Source organism: Molothrus aeneus, chromosome 2 (genome assembly GCF_037042795.1).
Source record: "Molothrus aeneus isolate 106 chromosome 2, BPBGC_Maene_1.0, whole genome shotgun sequence".
NCBI classification, from domain to species: Eukaryota; Metazoa; Chordata; class Aves; order Passeriformes; family Icteridae; genus Molothrus; species Molothrus aeneus.
In genome coordinates, this window is record NC_089647.1 from 113,584,660 (window position 1) to 113,601,100 (window position 16,441).

The window sequence follows — 16,441 nt, forward strand, 5'->3', positions numbered from 1 at the left end:
ATTGTATTTCAAAAGCAACTTTCCTCCTACCTCTCCATCAGGCAAAAAAAAAAGCAATTCTCATTACTTTTTCTGAAAAAGTTGTATTTCTGGCTTTAGTTATTATGGTAAATTACTTTTCCCAGATATATTCATGCCAAGTTGTTCTTCTAGTGATTAAAATACTATCATAAATTAATATACTGATGCAATCCATTTTTCTCATTCCTCTCATGAATACATTCCATATCTATGTAAATGGTAAAAAAAATACTAGGTTGAATGATTAGCTATGAGTTAGAAATTTTACCAAAATATAGTTCACTGTAGCGTGCAGCTTCTGAAATCTCTTAGATTATTTCTGTCCTCTGATTGTTTCAGAGTTTACTTGCTGAGTTTGGTGAACATGAAGGCTGAAAGCTCAGTTGCTAGAATACAGATAATTTGAAAAATCCATTTCCACCACAATCTTTTAAATAAGAGGTGTTGTAGTCCTGGCCTTGGTGCTTTTTTAGCCCTTTCATCTTTTTTCAGGTCATTCCTTGAGGATTAGATTTTCTAATAAGGAAAGAAGCATCACCCCAAAACCTGTGTCATACCACAGAATTTTATAGCACCTTCCTTTTTAATGCCTCTTTGTGTGCAGCTCTGTGCTTGATTCCTCTGCAGCCAGGGAGAGAATTCCTTCAAATTAAATGTGGATTTAACTCATGTGTAAGAATATGATCTGTGTCCAGCCCTGCTTGGAAATAAAAATCCACTAGCACTTTTATTAAGCAGTACAGATCTGATTACAGCAGTGCACAGGGCTGGGTCAAGGACTTCCAGGTAATGTTCTCTGGATTTAAGGCACTAATCCAGCTCTGCTGCAGGCTGGGTGATGGGATTTTGCCTAGAGCCACCACTTGTGCTGTGAAGAGGAGAGCAGAGCCCAGCTGGGGGCTCAGAGGTTATGGACCCTCCTGTCTGAGCCCACTCACATTCACTGAGTGACAAATATTCCTTTACAGCGTATTTGAAGTCCTTCCCTTGTCCTTATTTATTGATTTATGGAAGAGCTGCTCTGTGAACCTTTGCCTTGCTGACCTCAGCTCTCTCCAGGTGTGTTTGACAGCAGAGCTGGCATAACCAGGGCACCAGCTGTGTTGCCATCCCACTGCCAGCTCTGGAATTGCTGTGCCTGTGCTGCACAGCCCCTCACAGAGGCACAGCTCAGTCCTCCTCATCAGGACATGGACTGAGCTCCTGTGGGCTGGCAGAGGCTCTCCCAGCTCATTCCCATTGCTGACAGGATCCTCCCAAGTCACAGGATCAGAGGGTGAGGTCCAGAGGGACATCTGGGCACTGGTCAGTCCAGCCCCTCTGCTGAAAGCGGGGTCAGCAAGGGCTGGACACAGATCCTAAACTCAGGAACAGCCCCAGATGCCTTCTGAATGGGAGCTCCACCTCCTGTGTGGGCAGCTCAGTCCCCCTCACATTAAAGTGTTTCCTGGTGTTCAGGATGAAGCTCCCAAGTTTCTCCTTGTGGCCATTGCCCTTGGTCTTCTCACTGGGCACCACTGACAGAAACTTGGCTCTTGTCCTCTCTTGTCCTCTTGCCCCTCAGGTATTTCCATACATTGATGGCATTCCCCCAAAGCTTCTCTTCTCCAGACCAGGCAGCCCCAGCACCGTGCCAGGAGCTGTTCTCACCAGCACTTTCCTCCTGTTCTCCACGTTCTCTGTGGCCAGCTGGGGGCTATGTACAAATTACAAACAGGGTGAGACTGCTAGGAAGGCATCTTGAGCCATCAGCATCAGTCTCATTCCATGGTTATGACAATGGGAGATGCCACCAGCTCACATCTCAGGCAGCAGACTTAGAACTTAATGTTACAACTCACTTTATAAGTTTTCTGACCAATCACACAAAGCAAAAGCACATTGGCAGTAGTTCCAACCAACCACTATAAGCACAGGTACCTTTGGTTAAACACTGCTTGCTTATTTCAAATACTATACCTGCTTGTAAGCCTTGAAACACAATGCACAGAGCTCCATTATTAAGCTTAAAACTTCCTAATATCTCACTAGATAAACTTTTCTGTAGCTTAGGGAGTTATTCTAGACAAGCATTAATACACAGACCATTGTTCTATTTGTCCTTACTTTTCTACTTCTTACACAATTTTTTGCTGAACAATCTCATGGCTGCTGCTTAGCTCTGATCACAGTTCTGCTGTCTATGGGGCCTGCCTTTTGCAGCTTTCCCAAAAGCCTCTGATTTTATGGATTCCCACATTCTCCTTTGAATGAGGGAAGGATCAGACCATTATTTGTAAATAAATGCTGTGTTTCTTTGAAGCAGCAGAATACAAATTCTCCCTGGGAATGCTTAGGCAGAAGCAGTGCTCAGTATCATTATCTGGGCATTGCTTTTCCATTTCTTTTTCCATTTCTTCTGCTAAAGTCTCTTACCACAAAGACTGACAACTTCACCATTTGAATGTCAAAGAACATTTTGAATAGATTTGAATTTTTCATTTCTAACACCCTTTCTATTGTTAGTGATATCCTTTCAGAAGCTTTGAAGAGAAATCCTTCAGTGCTGATGTAGTCATTCTCTATTTGCCACATAATGATTTTTCTCTTGCCCTTGCTTTGTTAGACTCACTTTCAGGGCAGAGTTCTTTATTAATAAGTTCAAGGAGGTCAATTTTGGCACATACTTTGCTTTTACAATCTTGGTCACTATATTATCTCTAAGTTAATTTAAAAAGTACAACATTGCTGACCTTAAACCAGTAGCAGATGATTTTTAAAGTTTGAGAAATTGTATTAATTTACTAATTGTTCCAAAGCAGTCAATTCTTTATGAACCTGTTCTCACTGAAACTCTGATGGCACTATTACAGCTTCTGGTTTATGTCTTGGCCACTTATTAAAATAGGAAATCTGTAGCTGATCAATACTGTAATATAGCAACAGTGTGTCCAGAAGAGGGAATTATAGCCCCACATTTCTGAGCACATCTATTTCAAAACTGACAGCAGGTGCAGAGTGTTTCTGTGGGCACATCTATGCTGATAATTTGCACTTCACTTGAGGTGTGGTGTGAAATCCCTGACCAGATCTACTTGCCTTGTGCTCTTTCAGTTCTCAGAGTGGTTTTGGTGCTGGAGAACTGCCTTTCTTGGAGTAAAGGGATAATGAATGTGTCAGTGGAAGAATGATGGGGCCTTCAGCTCTTCAGTTCCACCCTTGATAAAATGTAGTTTCATTAGAAAGAGAGTAGTTCTAGAAAAGCATCAGCAGTTTGGTAATGATCAGCATTAGCACTTCATTTTTTTCCCCAAAAAGAATGTCTTGAGTTTGGGTTTTATTCACAAAGATTATTTCAGTGGCCATCCCCTTCTGGAATGGGGAAGTGAAGGCGCTGATCTCTCTGCTGACCAGGGACAGGACAGGAGGAAGGGAAGGTATAGGCTGGATATTAGGAAAAAGTTTTTCACCAAAAGAATAATAAAGTATTGGAATGCTCTTCCCAGGGAGGTGGTAGAATCACTATCTCTGGATGTGTTTAAAAAAGCCCATCCATGGCACTGGGTGCTATAGTCTGGTTGAGGTGTTAGGGCATGGGTTGGACTCGATGATCTCAGAGGTCTCTTCCAACCTCATTATTCTGTGATTCTGTGAAATGTTTGGAGCTGTGTCAGGGAAGGATTGGGTTGGATTTTAGGAGAAGGTGGATTTTCTTCGCCCAGAGGAGTTGGATGAATGGTCATGGCCCTGAGGCTGTCAGAGCTCCAGGAGTGTTTGGACACCACTCCAGGAACGCCCAGGGTGGGATTGTTGGGGGGTGTCTGCAGGGCCAGGGCTTGGACTGGATGATCCCTGTGGGTCCCTTCCAGCTCAGGACATTCTGTGATTCTGACAGGGCTGGTTTCCTTCCCACCCCTCTGTGCCATCCCCCACAGATCCCACCACGAGGAGGAGTGCCAAAACCGGCCCCACCGCGCGCAACCGCTACGCCAGCCAGTGGACCCTCAACAGACCCCACCCCACCATATCAGCCCACACCCTCACCACAGACTGGAGGCTGCCCACGCCCAGGCCAGCAGGATCCGTGGACAAGGAAAGTGACAGCTACAGTGTCAGCCCCTCGCAGGACACAGGTACGGACAGGCCTCCCTGCAGGGACACACGGACAGCAGCTCCTGGTATTCCCATTGCTGACAGGATCCCAGCAGCTCCTGGGATCCCATTGCTGACAGATCCCAGCAGCTCCTGGCATTCCCATTGCTGACAGGATCCCAGCAGCTCCTGGCATCCCATTGCTGACAGGATCCCAGCAGCTCCTGGTATTCCCATTGCTGACAGATCCCAGCAGCTCCTGGCATCCCATTGCTGACAGGATCCCAGCAGCTCCTGGTATTCCCATTGCTGACAGATCCCAGCAGCTCCTGGCATCCCATTGCTGACAGGATCCCAGCAGCTCCTGGTATTCCCATTGCTGACAGGATCCCACAGCTGCTCATTCCCATTGCTGACAGGATCCCAGCAGCTGCTCATTCCCATTGCTGACAGGATCCCACAGCTGCTCATTCCCATTGCTGACAGGATCCCAGCAGCTCCTGGCATTCCCATTGCTGACAGGATCCCAGCAGCTCCTGGCATCCCATTGCTGACAGGATCCCAGCAGCTCCTGGTATTCCCATTGCTGACAGGATCCCAGCAGCTCCTGGTATTCCCATTGCTGACAGGATCCCAGCAGCTCCTGGCATTCCCATTGCTGACAGGATCCCAGCAGCTCCTGGTATTCCCATTGCTGACAGGATCCCAGCAGCTGCTCCTTCCCATTGCTGACAGGATCCCAGCAGCTCCTGGCATTCCCATTGCTGACAGGATCCCAGCAGCTCCTGGTATTCCCATTGCTGACAGGATCCCAGCAGCTGCTCATTCCCATTGCTGACAGGATCCTCCCAAGTCACAGGATCAGAGTTGAGGTCCAGAGGGACACCTGGGCCCTGGTCATTCCAGTCCCTCTGCTGAAAGCAGGGTCAGCAAGGGCTGGTGGCTCAGGAACATCCCCAGATGGATTCTGAATGTCCCCAAGGGTGGGAGCTACACCTCCTGTGTGGGCAGCCTGTGCCCACCTGTTCTGTTCCTGGGTGTGCCTTGTTTGGAGCTCAGATGTTGTTGTTCTTCCCTTGCCAGGATGGATTTTTCTGTAGGTTATTTACAAGGGATGCCAAAAATGCTTGTAGTGATAATGACAACAAATATTGTGCCTCTGGGTCCTCCTTGCACACACATCCTTTGAAAGACAAGGTGGTAAATTTTCCTGTAGCTTCCTAAACTAAAAAACAAAAGTAGGAGAGTTTGACTAGGAATGGACAATATTAATCAGCAAGAATATCCTTGACTCATATTTGGAATGATTTTAGGATTTGAACAACCTTCAGATTAGTATTTTTATTTTCCCATTCATGTAATATATGTAATATGTTCATTCTCAGTGGGAAAGAGAAGAGAGGGAAAAAAAAAGAAGGAAAACTCTGGAATTAGAGTCCAAGTAAAAATCCATTCATACCACTGAATTCTGTAGCAGCTGGCCAGGATTTTCCTGAGGAACAGCATGGGGTTTATTCCTCTAGAAGACAAGTGGGGAGACACTGAACACATATTCTGCCTGCAGCCCTCATGTCTTCTTGATGCCTTCACATTATAAATGCAACTGGAAAAAAATCTTTCTCCACTGTCTTATGCTGAAAAAGCAACAAAAAAGGCAAATAAATTATTAAATTATTAACTAGAAGATCAATCATGAAGTAAATCTAATAAAGATTAAAAAAGAAGTAAGGTAAAATATTTCTCAAAGGGAACTCTGACCACAGTGAGGACAGGTTTGCTCTGGATTCCTCAGAAGGAATTGCCAATTGTCTCTGATTTTAGGAGAAGGGTGTTCATGATGTGTTAGAGCTACAAAGCAGTGGATGTGAGTGGCCTTTCACCATAAAGACCAATATGACTGGTTTGTTTTCTGTATGAGAACAAGTATCTGACTTCACTCATATTTAGTGATTTACAGCCTGGAGTTCTCAATGTTTCAAATTCACCCTCTTAAACCCCCATGTTTTCTCCATGGGGTTATGGCAGTCACTAGATTCCTCCAGCCAGCTGACAACCTTCAAGTAGAACTATCATAAATTTTTAAGGTTATTAAATATACAAATCTAAATATAAATAGAAAATCTCCTCTCAGAAATCCCTTCTGTAGACACTCCAGATTGCAGGTGCATTTGGATGTGTTCCAACCTGTTGTCACCCGAGGATATTTTCCAATATGCGTGGCAAAGGGTAGAAATTAAATTTACTGTGTGGTTTAGTAGATAAACTACATCCAATTATGTAAACAGACTTTATAATCTATATTTTAACAAGCCTACTTTTCTACTCTGTGTCTACCTTTGAGCTCACGGTGATTTATGTGAGGGATAGCAAGCTTTAGATCAAGGAAGCTTTTCTTGTGCCAAAAAGCAGCTCTATTACACCACTTGGTTTCTGGGAAAAGAGTAGAGTCCATTTAATTTAAGTGCTTCAGAAGTTTAAAACTTTCAAATAAACATATGTAGCCAAATTATGTGTTCAAGAATCAATTGAGCTAATGTGCACATTTGATCACTTCTCCAATCTGGAGTTCAGATTTCAGGAGCTGGTTGATGGAGTTGATATTTGGCAAAATTTAGCACTTATCAAAACAATTCTAGGCTTCCAAAGCAGCAGCTTTTGAGCTTAGGAGAAATGCCTGGCAGCAGTTCCTAGCTGTGACCAAGTTCTGATGTTCTAACTAGAGGCCATTAGAAATTTCCTGATCAATCTGTATTCATGAAGTCCAAGAAGTTTCATAAAGTTCACCCTGGGCTTGGATAAACTTCCATCAAATCTAAAGTAGGTGTTTAGACAGATTGATTCTGGAATATTCTCCCTCTTGGCATGGGGATATGGGAAGCTGCAGGTCCTGAGCTTCAATGGACCAAGCTGTGACCTTTGCATGACCGCGATATTCACACGCACTGCTCCGTGGCACTGGTCAGCTGCTGCCTCCTGGGAGTTTCCAGCTGACCAGAAATATGGGGAGACATCACTGAGGTCTGCTGTACAAATCAAATGTGAAAAACAGAATGATGTTTCCCGTGGGTGGAAAGAAAAAAAAAAGGCAAAAAGAAAGAAAAATCAAAAGAAACCCTGTTAAGTTCTGGTCAGCTCCAAATCTTAAGCAAGTTAGAGCAGAAGTAGTTGTCATTTTAAATAATGGATGGTCGTGTTCAAAAGTGGCAGGAGTATCATTCTTAGTGCACAATGAAAACTGATGCAGGGGTGCAGGCACACAATAAAAAAGATAAAGATTTGCAATAATGACAACGCTTGCCTCTGGCTGCTGCAGGAGGTCCATTTTTATGAATTAGCTATTACACTGTGCCTGTTTATTGAACATCACCAACAATGTCTGAAATTGCACGGATCTTGTGATGAAACATGACTTCTGCCCAAGGAACTTTTCAAAGTTCTCTGCTCTTACAGCCCACTGGAGTAGAAACACCATGGGTGCAACAGCCCAGCAATTCTGTCCCTGCAGAAATGAGCCCTGCATTTCCAGAGTGCTTTTTAATGTATCAGTAGGCATTTACATCTTCAATAACAGTGTTGTTTAAGAAATATTGATATTCTCAGAAACTCATCAGCAGAAAAGAACAGCTTGTAGGTCATAATAACCTGTGTGTCAAATATGAATTCCCTCATTAGCTTCAGCAGCACTGAAAAAAGGCAACTGGATGACTGCAGGCTGTAGTTGCCAAATATTGCTTTCTGAAGACCTTTGTTCTGAATGAAATGAGTTTGTGTTTTACCTGGTGTCTAGAGAGATAATATCTGAGAGCTACTGCCTTCCTATTTGACCTTTGTTCTCAGCACTTTCCAAAAAAAAAGAAAAAATATATATGTATGATGGAAACAGGACAAAAAGACTTTCCTTTCTCACCTGTACATAGCCCCAGTGAAATATTTCTGAGATGCATTAAAAAGCTAATGTAAAAAAGCTGTTTCTTATTTTGCAAAATCTGGTTTGTGGGTTTGAAACCTTTCAAAGGCATTTCAGATTTAGAGAAATCATTTTTGGGTGAAAAGGTAATATTTTTCATGTAGTAAAGGTTGTTTTTTATAAAAAAAACATGAATATAATGCTAAGGCACATTAAGCTGCTCACAGGATAAAGCTTCACTTTAGATTATCTATAATTGTCGAGTTCCTGACTAAAGTAACACTTGTGCAGGCATTTGAAGCAGATTCATTTAAATCACCTTGATAATTTCAAGGGCTCTCTGCTTTACTCTGAAATATCAAGCTCGTGCCTTTCCACCTAAAACCAGACTGTGCATATGTTTTCTCTCTCCCGTTATCCCGTTCCTGCCGCTCAGACCGGGCGAGGAGCAGCATGGTCTCCACAGAAAGTGCCTCCTCCACCTACGAAGAGCTGGCCAGGGCCTACGAGCACGCCAAGATGGAAGAGCAGCTGAGGCACGCCAAGTTCACCATCACAGAGTGCTTCATATCAGACACGTCCTCGGAGCAGCTCACGGCAGGGACCAACGACTACACGGACAGCCTGACGTCCAGCACGCCCTCCGAGTCGGGCATCTGCAGGTTCACTGCCTCCCCCCCCAAGCCTCAGGACGGAGGGAGGGTGATGAACATGGCAGTTCCCAAGGCACATCGCCCAGGTGAGGCAGCAGGGAGAGTGTTTGGGGCATCTCAGGGAGGGTTTGGCACCACATCCAGGCTGGGAAGAGGGTGGATCGCAGTATCTCCTGTGACTAGTCACAGATGTGGCTGGGGTGTTGTATTTGCAGGGATGCCAGGAATGATGCATCTGACTCCATGTCCTCAGAGGCTAATTTATTACTTTATTATACTATATTATATTAAAGAATGCTATACTATACCAAAGAATACAGAAAAGATACTGAATGCTAAAAAGATAATAATGAAAACTTGTGACTCTCTCCAGAGTCTTGACACAGCTTGGCACTGGTTGGCCAAAGAGTAAAAACAACTCACACCAGAAGAGTTAGAACAGCTCACACCAGAATCCAATCAGATGCCTAATTTATTACTTTATAATGCTATATTATATTAAAGAATACTACACTATACTAAAAAATAGAGAAAAGGTACTTAACTGAATGCTAAAAAGATAATAACGAAAACTTGTGACTCTTTCCAGAGTCCTGACACAGCTTGGCACTGATTGGCCAGAGTCAAAATAATTCACACCAGAATCCAATCAGAAGGCTAATTTATTACTTTATTATACTATGTTATATTAAAGAATACTATACTATACTAAAGAATATAGAAAGGCTACTTACAGAAGGCTAAAAAGATAATAATGAAAACTCATTACTCTCGCCAGAGTCCTGACACAGCTTGGCTCTGACTGGCCAAAGAGTGAAAACAACTCACAGCAGAATCCAATGGAACAATCACCTGTGGGTAAACAATCCCCAAACACATTCCACATGAGCACAACACAGGAGAAGCAAATGAGATAAGAATTGTTTTCCTTTTCGCTGAGGCTTCTCAGCTTTCCAGGAGAAAAGTCCTGGGCAAAGAGGATTTTTTCAGAGAATGTGAATGCCACAGCTTGGGTTTGTGCTGATGTCTTTTTGGGCTACCTAAAAACAGAGGTCAGACAAAATTAAGGGAGTAAAAAGCAGTTATTTTTATTGATAGGCCTTCAGGTACATTTTGGGCAGACAAAGCCCCCCAGGGGCTACACCCAAAATGGATGATGGGTCACAGGTTTTCACACTTTTAGAAATTTGGTCCATTTGCATATTGGGGGTTAATCTTCCAATTACAGCTTCAGGTAAGAAAGTTTGCTCCTCCTCACCTCACTTTTGTCTACATTTCTTGGAGCTCAAGACAGTGAGGTGTCCTGGATTCCCAGGCCTGGAGAGGAATTGTTGTGTCTACCCAAAATGGGAAAGCAGCAGCTCACACTGTGTATGGAGTTTAGAGTTACACACTGAAGAATTTCAGGATTACAAATATATGATAAATATAAAAGCTAAAATCCTAACCCCAGCTAATGGAACATGTGAGCATATTCTCCCATATACAGAAAATGTGGGCATTTAGGAGCAGGAAGAGGCTGGCTGAGCCATCAAATCCACTCCTCACACTTGCAGCCATCAGGCCATTCACCCTCCTGGGATAAATAAGACCATATGTGGGTGCATCTGCCCATCTCCAGCTCCAACCAGCCTCTAATAAACCCTGTCTCACTGTTCTGCTTCGTGCTTGGGAGCCAAAGTTGGCTCTCATTAAATGCTGATAAAGACAGATTGCAGGAGATGAGCTTGTCCCTTCTGCCTTGTGGCTTGTCAGACTTGTAACCACCCTTTTGTGATGTCCTGGAGCAGTTCCACTCCTCTCTTTGACATCACCTAATATCAAACTTGGGATATCTAAATCAGGAGGGAACAAAAAAAAAGAAGAAAATTAAGGTTTCAGCTCCTTCCTGCCTGAAGGTATGTTGAAATGTATTTACAAGGGTTAAGCCATAGTGTGCACCAGCCTGCTTCTAAATTTGTTATCAAAGCCTCCAGAATTCATCAAAGCTACTGAAAAATTGTACTAAATTATAATAAACAAATTGTACTAAATTAAAAATATAATAAAATTAAATAATATAAAAATAATAAAATTTAATAAAATGATAAAATCTAATAAAAATTATAATACATAAATTGTACTAAATTAAAAAAGAAAATACTAAGAAACCAAATATCAAGACCACAAAAACTAAATAACAAAAAACTATAAAACACCTAAACTATAACCATATACTCCAAAAAAATGCAGACAAAAAACAAATCAACAAAACAAAGACACCAATCAAAAAATGTATGCTTAATAATTTATAAAATCTATAAATGTATATAATATAAACAATAAACAACTAATACTTAATCATATAATCAGTTATACAGAAATCCTAACTTTCCCACAAAGGTACTTGAGGTACATCCAACTCTTGGGCTCAATCACATTTCCAGATCACAAACATGGTGTTTCTACTGATTCTTTAGTTCCCAACAGCACAGGCAGGTTATTTGTGGTACTCTGAGATCAAGCAGGTTATAAAATCTCAGAAGATTTGTCAGCCTTTGTTACAGGATACAGGATATGACACAGCAGAGTAGGATTCAAATGGGAAAAAGGAATAATTATATTTGTTTGCTTTCTGAAAACATGATTTCTTTTATTTTGTATTATTTAATTTTATTTTGTATATTTTATTTTATTCTACAATTTTGCCAGTGTGAGTGCTGCTACTCAGATCCACAGAAAGTAATCAGAGGTGCTGATCTATGTGAAAAAGAGTACTGAATGATCTCTGGAGGGTCTTTTGTTCAATATTCACCATAACAAGCAGTGGCTGTGAGGACAGAGGAATGGAAGGGAGGCAGTGGGATCAAGAAGGGCCATTCAAAAGCAGGAACACTGAAAAGAAAGCATCAAGGGTTGGGCTGGAGAAAGCTAAAAGAAAAATGTGGGAAGAAAAAGCCCAAGCAGAAGAGAGACAGTTATAATACTCCAGGCAGGAAATTAGTGTGTCAGGAAATCAGATAGATAAGAGGGAAAATAAGTAAGAAATAAAGTAGTGGGAGAAATTGCTGATTTCTGTGTAGTCACAGGGTAGAACCACAAACCCAGGAGCTGTAGAAATAGATAAAGACAGGAATATTTTTCATTTCTAGCTCCAAAGGAGTAAGATAAATATTTGTCCCTGCTCTGCTAAAGGGAAGCATCTGCAGTCACAGCTAAGTCAAAACTGAACTCTTTCCTTCCAAGCAGTCAACAGATTTTTTTTTATCATTTCTTTAACAAATATCTTGGTATCTTTCCTTTCATGTTCCAAGTGCATTACTTTTGCATATTTAGTGTTTGGAAATATTCTAATGTATTCCATATAAAGCTGGTTTTCTTGAGGGAAGATAGAACCAAAATTTGATCTCTGTGCTTGAGTAAAAAATCTTCCAGGGTTGAAACAACCTTAGGGCCCCTCCAGTGATTTACAGACTTGTAGTCATGTTTAGCTCTGTTATTTTTAATGGCTTTACTTTTTTTCCTTACTTTTCTTGATTAGCTTTAGCTTTCCTTTGCAGCAAGGAAAATTAAATATATTACAAAATTAATAATTAGCTTCATTACCTTGAAAGAATACTTGAGTGTTCCAGTGGGGCAATTTGAATGTTGGCCCATAAATATTGAATAATGCATTATTAAAGGTCACTTTATGAAGGGTTTTAAACAAAACATATGGATAGAAAGAACTTTCATCAGTAGCAGACAGACCAATATTTTAATTTTCAAGTCAGTGAGGAAACACTTACTGGGCATCTTTCTTCTTTTACCCACCACTTCAGAAATTTGCCAGAGGTAATTTGTAATTCAAATACAATTAATCAAAGTCATTCTCCATTTAAGGACATGGTGAAGAAATAAAAAAACTGCAGGTATTTGGTTTCAGTAGACAAGAACATTTGAGATAAATCACTGTGCTGCTTCAGCACACCTTTATTCTTCCTTGAAGTAAATCTTTTCTTTCAAGAGAACTTTCACCTGTTTTCATGGTGCTTTGCTTTTCTTCTCAGCCAGTTTAATTTTCCTGGGAAAATGTCACTTTCAATCACTTCTGCCTCTTCTGCCTCTTCTACCTAATTTCTGTCCTCCCTTTCCAAACTGCTGCCTGTTGCATCTTATGGGTGCACTAAAGTTTTGAGGGTTTACAATACCTGTTTTTCAAAATAATTCCCAGCACTTATAAGACAGTCTGAAGAAAGACTGTGAGAAAAACTTATTTTGATAAATGGGGACTTTGGAAATGAATCCACCCAATGGCAAAGCTGAAAATTAATTCTCAGAAGGTAACTCTCAGGAGTTTGCTGGTGAATTCCTGGGATGGAGATGAAGTTCAGAGGCTTCTTGGTTCCTGCATCCTCCTTTTTGTCCTTCTCTCAGACAGGAGTGGCATTTGCTTTTCTCCAGTCTTGAGGCCCTTCTGCTAATCCCATGATCACTCAAAGGCTATTGACAGGGCCCTCCATGGCATCTGCCAGTTCCCTCAGCCCCTGTGGGCACATTTCATCAAAGTCCATGCATTTACACACATCCAGTTTGCTTAAGCATTCCCTGACCTGATCCTTGCCCACCAGGGCTGAGTCTGTTGCTCCAGACCGTTCCACTGATCTCTTGGACCTGGGATTCCTGAAGGCTGCTCTGGCCAGGGGAGGTTGAGGCCAGCAAGGCATTCAGGGTCTCAGCCTCTTCCATGTCCTGTGTCACCAGGTTCCAATCAGCAGTGGGGCCACAGTTTCCTTGGCCTTCCTGTTGTCACCAGAAACTTTCAGAAGACCCCCTTTCCTTTCCTTTCCTTTCCTTTCCTTTCCTTTCCTTTCCTTTCCTTTCCTTTCCTTTCCTTTCCTTTCCTTTCCTTTCCTTTCCTTTCCTTTCCTTTCCTTTCCTTTCCTTTCCTTTCCTTTCCTTTCCTTTCCTTTCCTTTCCTTTCCTTTCCTCCCCTTTCCTCCCCTTTCCTCCCCTTTCCTCCCCTTTCCTCCCCTTTCCTCCCCTTTCCTCCCCTTTCCTCCCCTTTCCTCCCCTTTCCTCCCCTTTCCTCCCCTTTCCTCCCCTTTCCTCCCCTTTCCTCCCCTTTCCTCCCCTTTCCCCTTTCCCTTTTCTTTCCATCTTTGACATCCCTGGACAGATTCAACTTCAGCTGGGCTTGGGCTTTCCTAACCCCATTTCTGAATGTTTGGACAATGTCTCTGTATTCCCTCTGGGTTTTTTCTTGCCTGCTTCCACCCTCTTGGGAACTCCCTCTCCATGTCTGAGTTTTGCCAGGAGCTTTTTCTTCATCCATAGAGGCCTCCCAGAATTTTTGCCTGAGCTTCTGCTCGCTGAGCTTGGAGAAGGTGATCCTTGAATATCAACCAGCTCTCCTAGACAGGAGCACACTTCAACTGATGGCACAAGCAGCTGTAGATGTTGTCCTCACACCAGGACAAAACTTTCAAGTATAAGGAAAACATTTTTTAAACAGTCTTCAATTAAAAAGAAAAAAAAAACTTCAGGAATTTCTCTGAGGTTTCAAAAGTCATAGCTACAGGAAATGGAACGTGGAAGTAAGACATTTTTTAATTCATTCCAACATTTGGTGTTTTGAAAGCATGTCTCACACATCCTTGTGTTCTGATCTTCACAACACCCCAAGCAGATTTTTGGAAAAAGATAAAAAAGATTGAAAAAATAAGATTAAAACAGATTGTCCAGAGCAGCTGTGGCTGCCCCTGGATCCCTGGCAGTGCCCAAGGCCAGGTTGGACATTGGGGCTTGGAGCAGCCTGGGACAGTGGGAGGTGTCCCTGCCATGGCAGGGGGTGGCACTGGAGGATCTTCAACCAACCCAAACCATTCTGAGATTCTGTGATTATTTGTAGCTCATGCCTCATCATTGACACCACCGCCATTTTCCCTTTTGTAGGATCACATTACAAACTGCCAAGCAAACTGGAATTGCTGCCTGACAGCAGCCCCTGCACAGCTCCCCAAAAGTGCAGGGATGGATGCAGACCTGCACATGAGGTGTTGTGGGCTGCACAAAAACGTGGGCTGTTTTGTGGACTGTCAGACCTCATCTGCCCACACCTTGAATGTGACCTCCTGTAGATGGTGACATTTTTCAAGAAGCCATCAGAATAGTCAGGTGTCCCAGGAGGCACCTTAAAAGAGAGAATTGAAGCAGTGAAAACAGCACAGCAGGATTTTAAAGCTGTGGGATAAATCCCATCCTTTACAAAAGTGGGTCCTCTCAGCTCCTGTGCAGTGTTAAAATCCTTCATGCTGTAAAAATGGTGGCAACACATTGTTTTCATTGCTTCTTTCTCAGCATCAAAACTCCCAGAAATTTGGGGTTTGGATCATTGTTCTCCTCCCCACAGCTGTCATTAACCACCAGCTTGGTTAGTAAGATCAGGTCCTCAAGGAATCATTTAAGCAGAGCAAAACCGAGGCAATTTTTCCTATAAATATTCATAAATTTCAACAATTGTAAACCCAAGTTTACCTGTGAGGTTGACAAATGAGTCAGTCCCTCATCCTCCAAAAAAGGGACAGAAATTGGAAAGAAATGCACTCTCTTCCTACCTCCCACTGTGCCATCAAAGAGTCTGTAATGTAGAAAAATGGAAGATAATTGTAGAGGTTCAAGGAGTTTTATAATAATGTTCCTTTTTTCTGTTTTAAGAATAATAATCACAAATTGAGTTATCATAACAATTATTCTTCACTGCAATAAACATTGCTGGAGCAGTTTATTAAAAATAGATTCCCATTATTATAATTTTAAATCTCAGTAATAGCCTCAGCCAAGAAGCCTGTTGGGGTTTTTTTCTTCTCTTTACTCCTAAATTATTGTGCTGGAGAAAAGAACCACTATTAACTGGGAAATATTTTGATATTTTTGCATCCCAAGTACTATTTATGTCTGGGGTTCTTTTGTGGACAGACCACTTACTTGCATCCCCTGGCAATGGAGTTCATGCTTGGAAGGAATAACATCAGATGAGGGCTTGAATGGGAAATATCTAGAAAATTTTAATTTCTTTCAGTTTGCAGGAACTTCCTTTCCCACAGGGGTACTGCAAAATCAAATTATATTTTTCTCTTTTGTTAATCAGCAGTAAAAAGAACCTTTGATTATATTTGACATTTCCCTTAAGGGATTGTTTGACTTGGACCAGGAATTTCTCTACCTGATGTCACAAAACAAGTTTAGGGTCATTTTTGACTACCCCACCTCCTCAAAAGTGGGGAGAGATCACATGAAGGACAAAAGCATCCCAAATATGATCCCAGAGAAGAAATGTCTCTCAGGGATCTCTAGTAGATTTGGAAATCCGTTTAAAGCATCCCAAGATTTTATATCTCAGAACTTCCTCCACAAACTTTCAGCTGGTGAAAGGAACCAGTTTGGAAAGAAGCCTGCTTATGAGTGGGGACAAATGGCATTTTTGGAGAGGCAAACTCTGAAAAAAAGGATTTTCCAAGGACTGATTTCACAGCTATGAAGATTTCAGGGACACCCCACTCTCCCTAGGGAACCTGGGTGCTTTCCTGGGATTTTCCTCCTGCTGTCCTTGTGTTCTTGCCTGGTGGACAAGAGCATTTCTCTCCTCTCCATTTTCCAGCCCTTCTCCTTGGCCCCCATGTCCCAGAGGAGATTTGGCCAGCTGAAATTGCCTTTTAACACCAGCCCAAGGCCAGGCCAGGCCTGCTCTCCACCAAGCCCTCACCATCCACATTTGGGCACTTTTTGGGTTTTTACAGCTGGCCCCCTCAGTCCAGCAGCCCATGTCTAT

The 16,441-nt window shown here is 42.3% G+C and overlaps 1 protein-coding gene across 1 annotated transcript in view; it reads left to right on the top strand.

The window, feature by feature from the left end:
* DSCAM (DS cell adhesion molecule) overlaps nt 1-16,441 on the top strand; it is a 472,610-nt gene that overhangs the window by 442,300 nt on the left and 13,869 nt on the right. The window contains exons 31-32 of the mRNA XM_066545552.1: nt 3,936-4,133; nt 8,436-8,738. Coding sequence (XP_066401649.1) covers nt 3,936-4,133; nt 8,436-8,738 — 501 coding nt within the window. The remainder of the gene's footprint in view (nt 1-3,935; nt 4,134-8,435; nt 8,739-16,441) is intronic.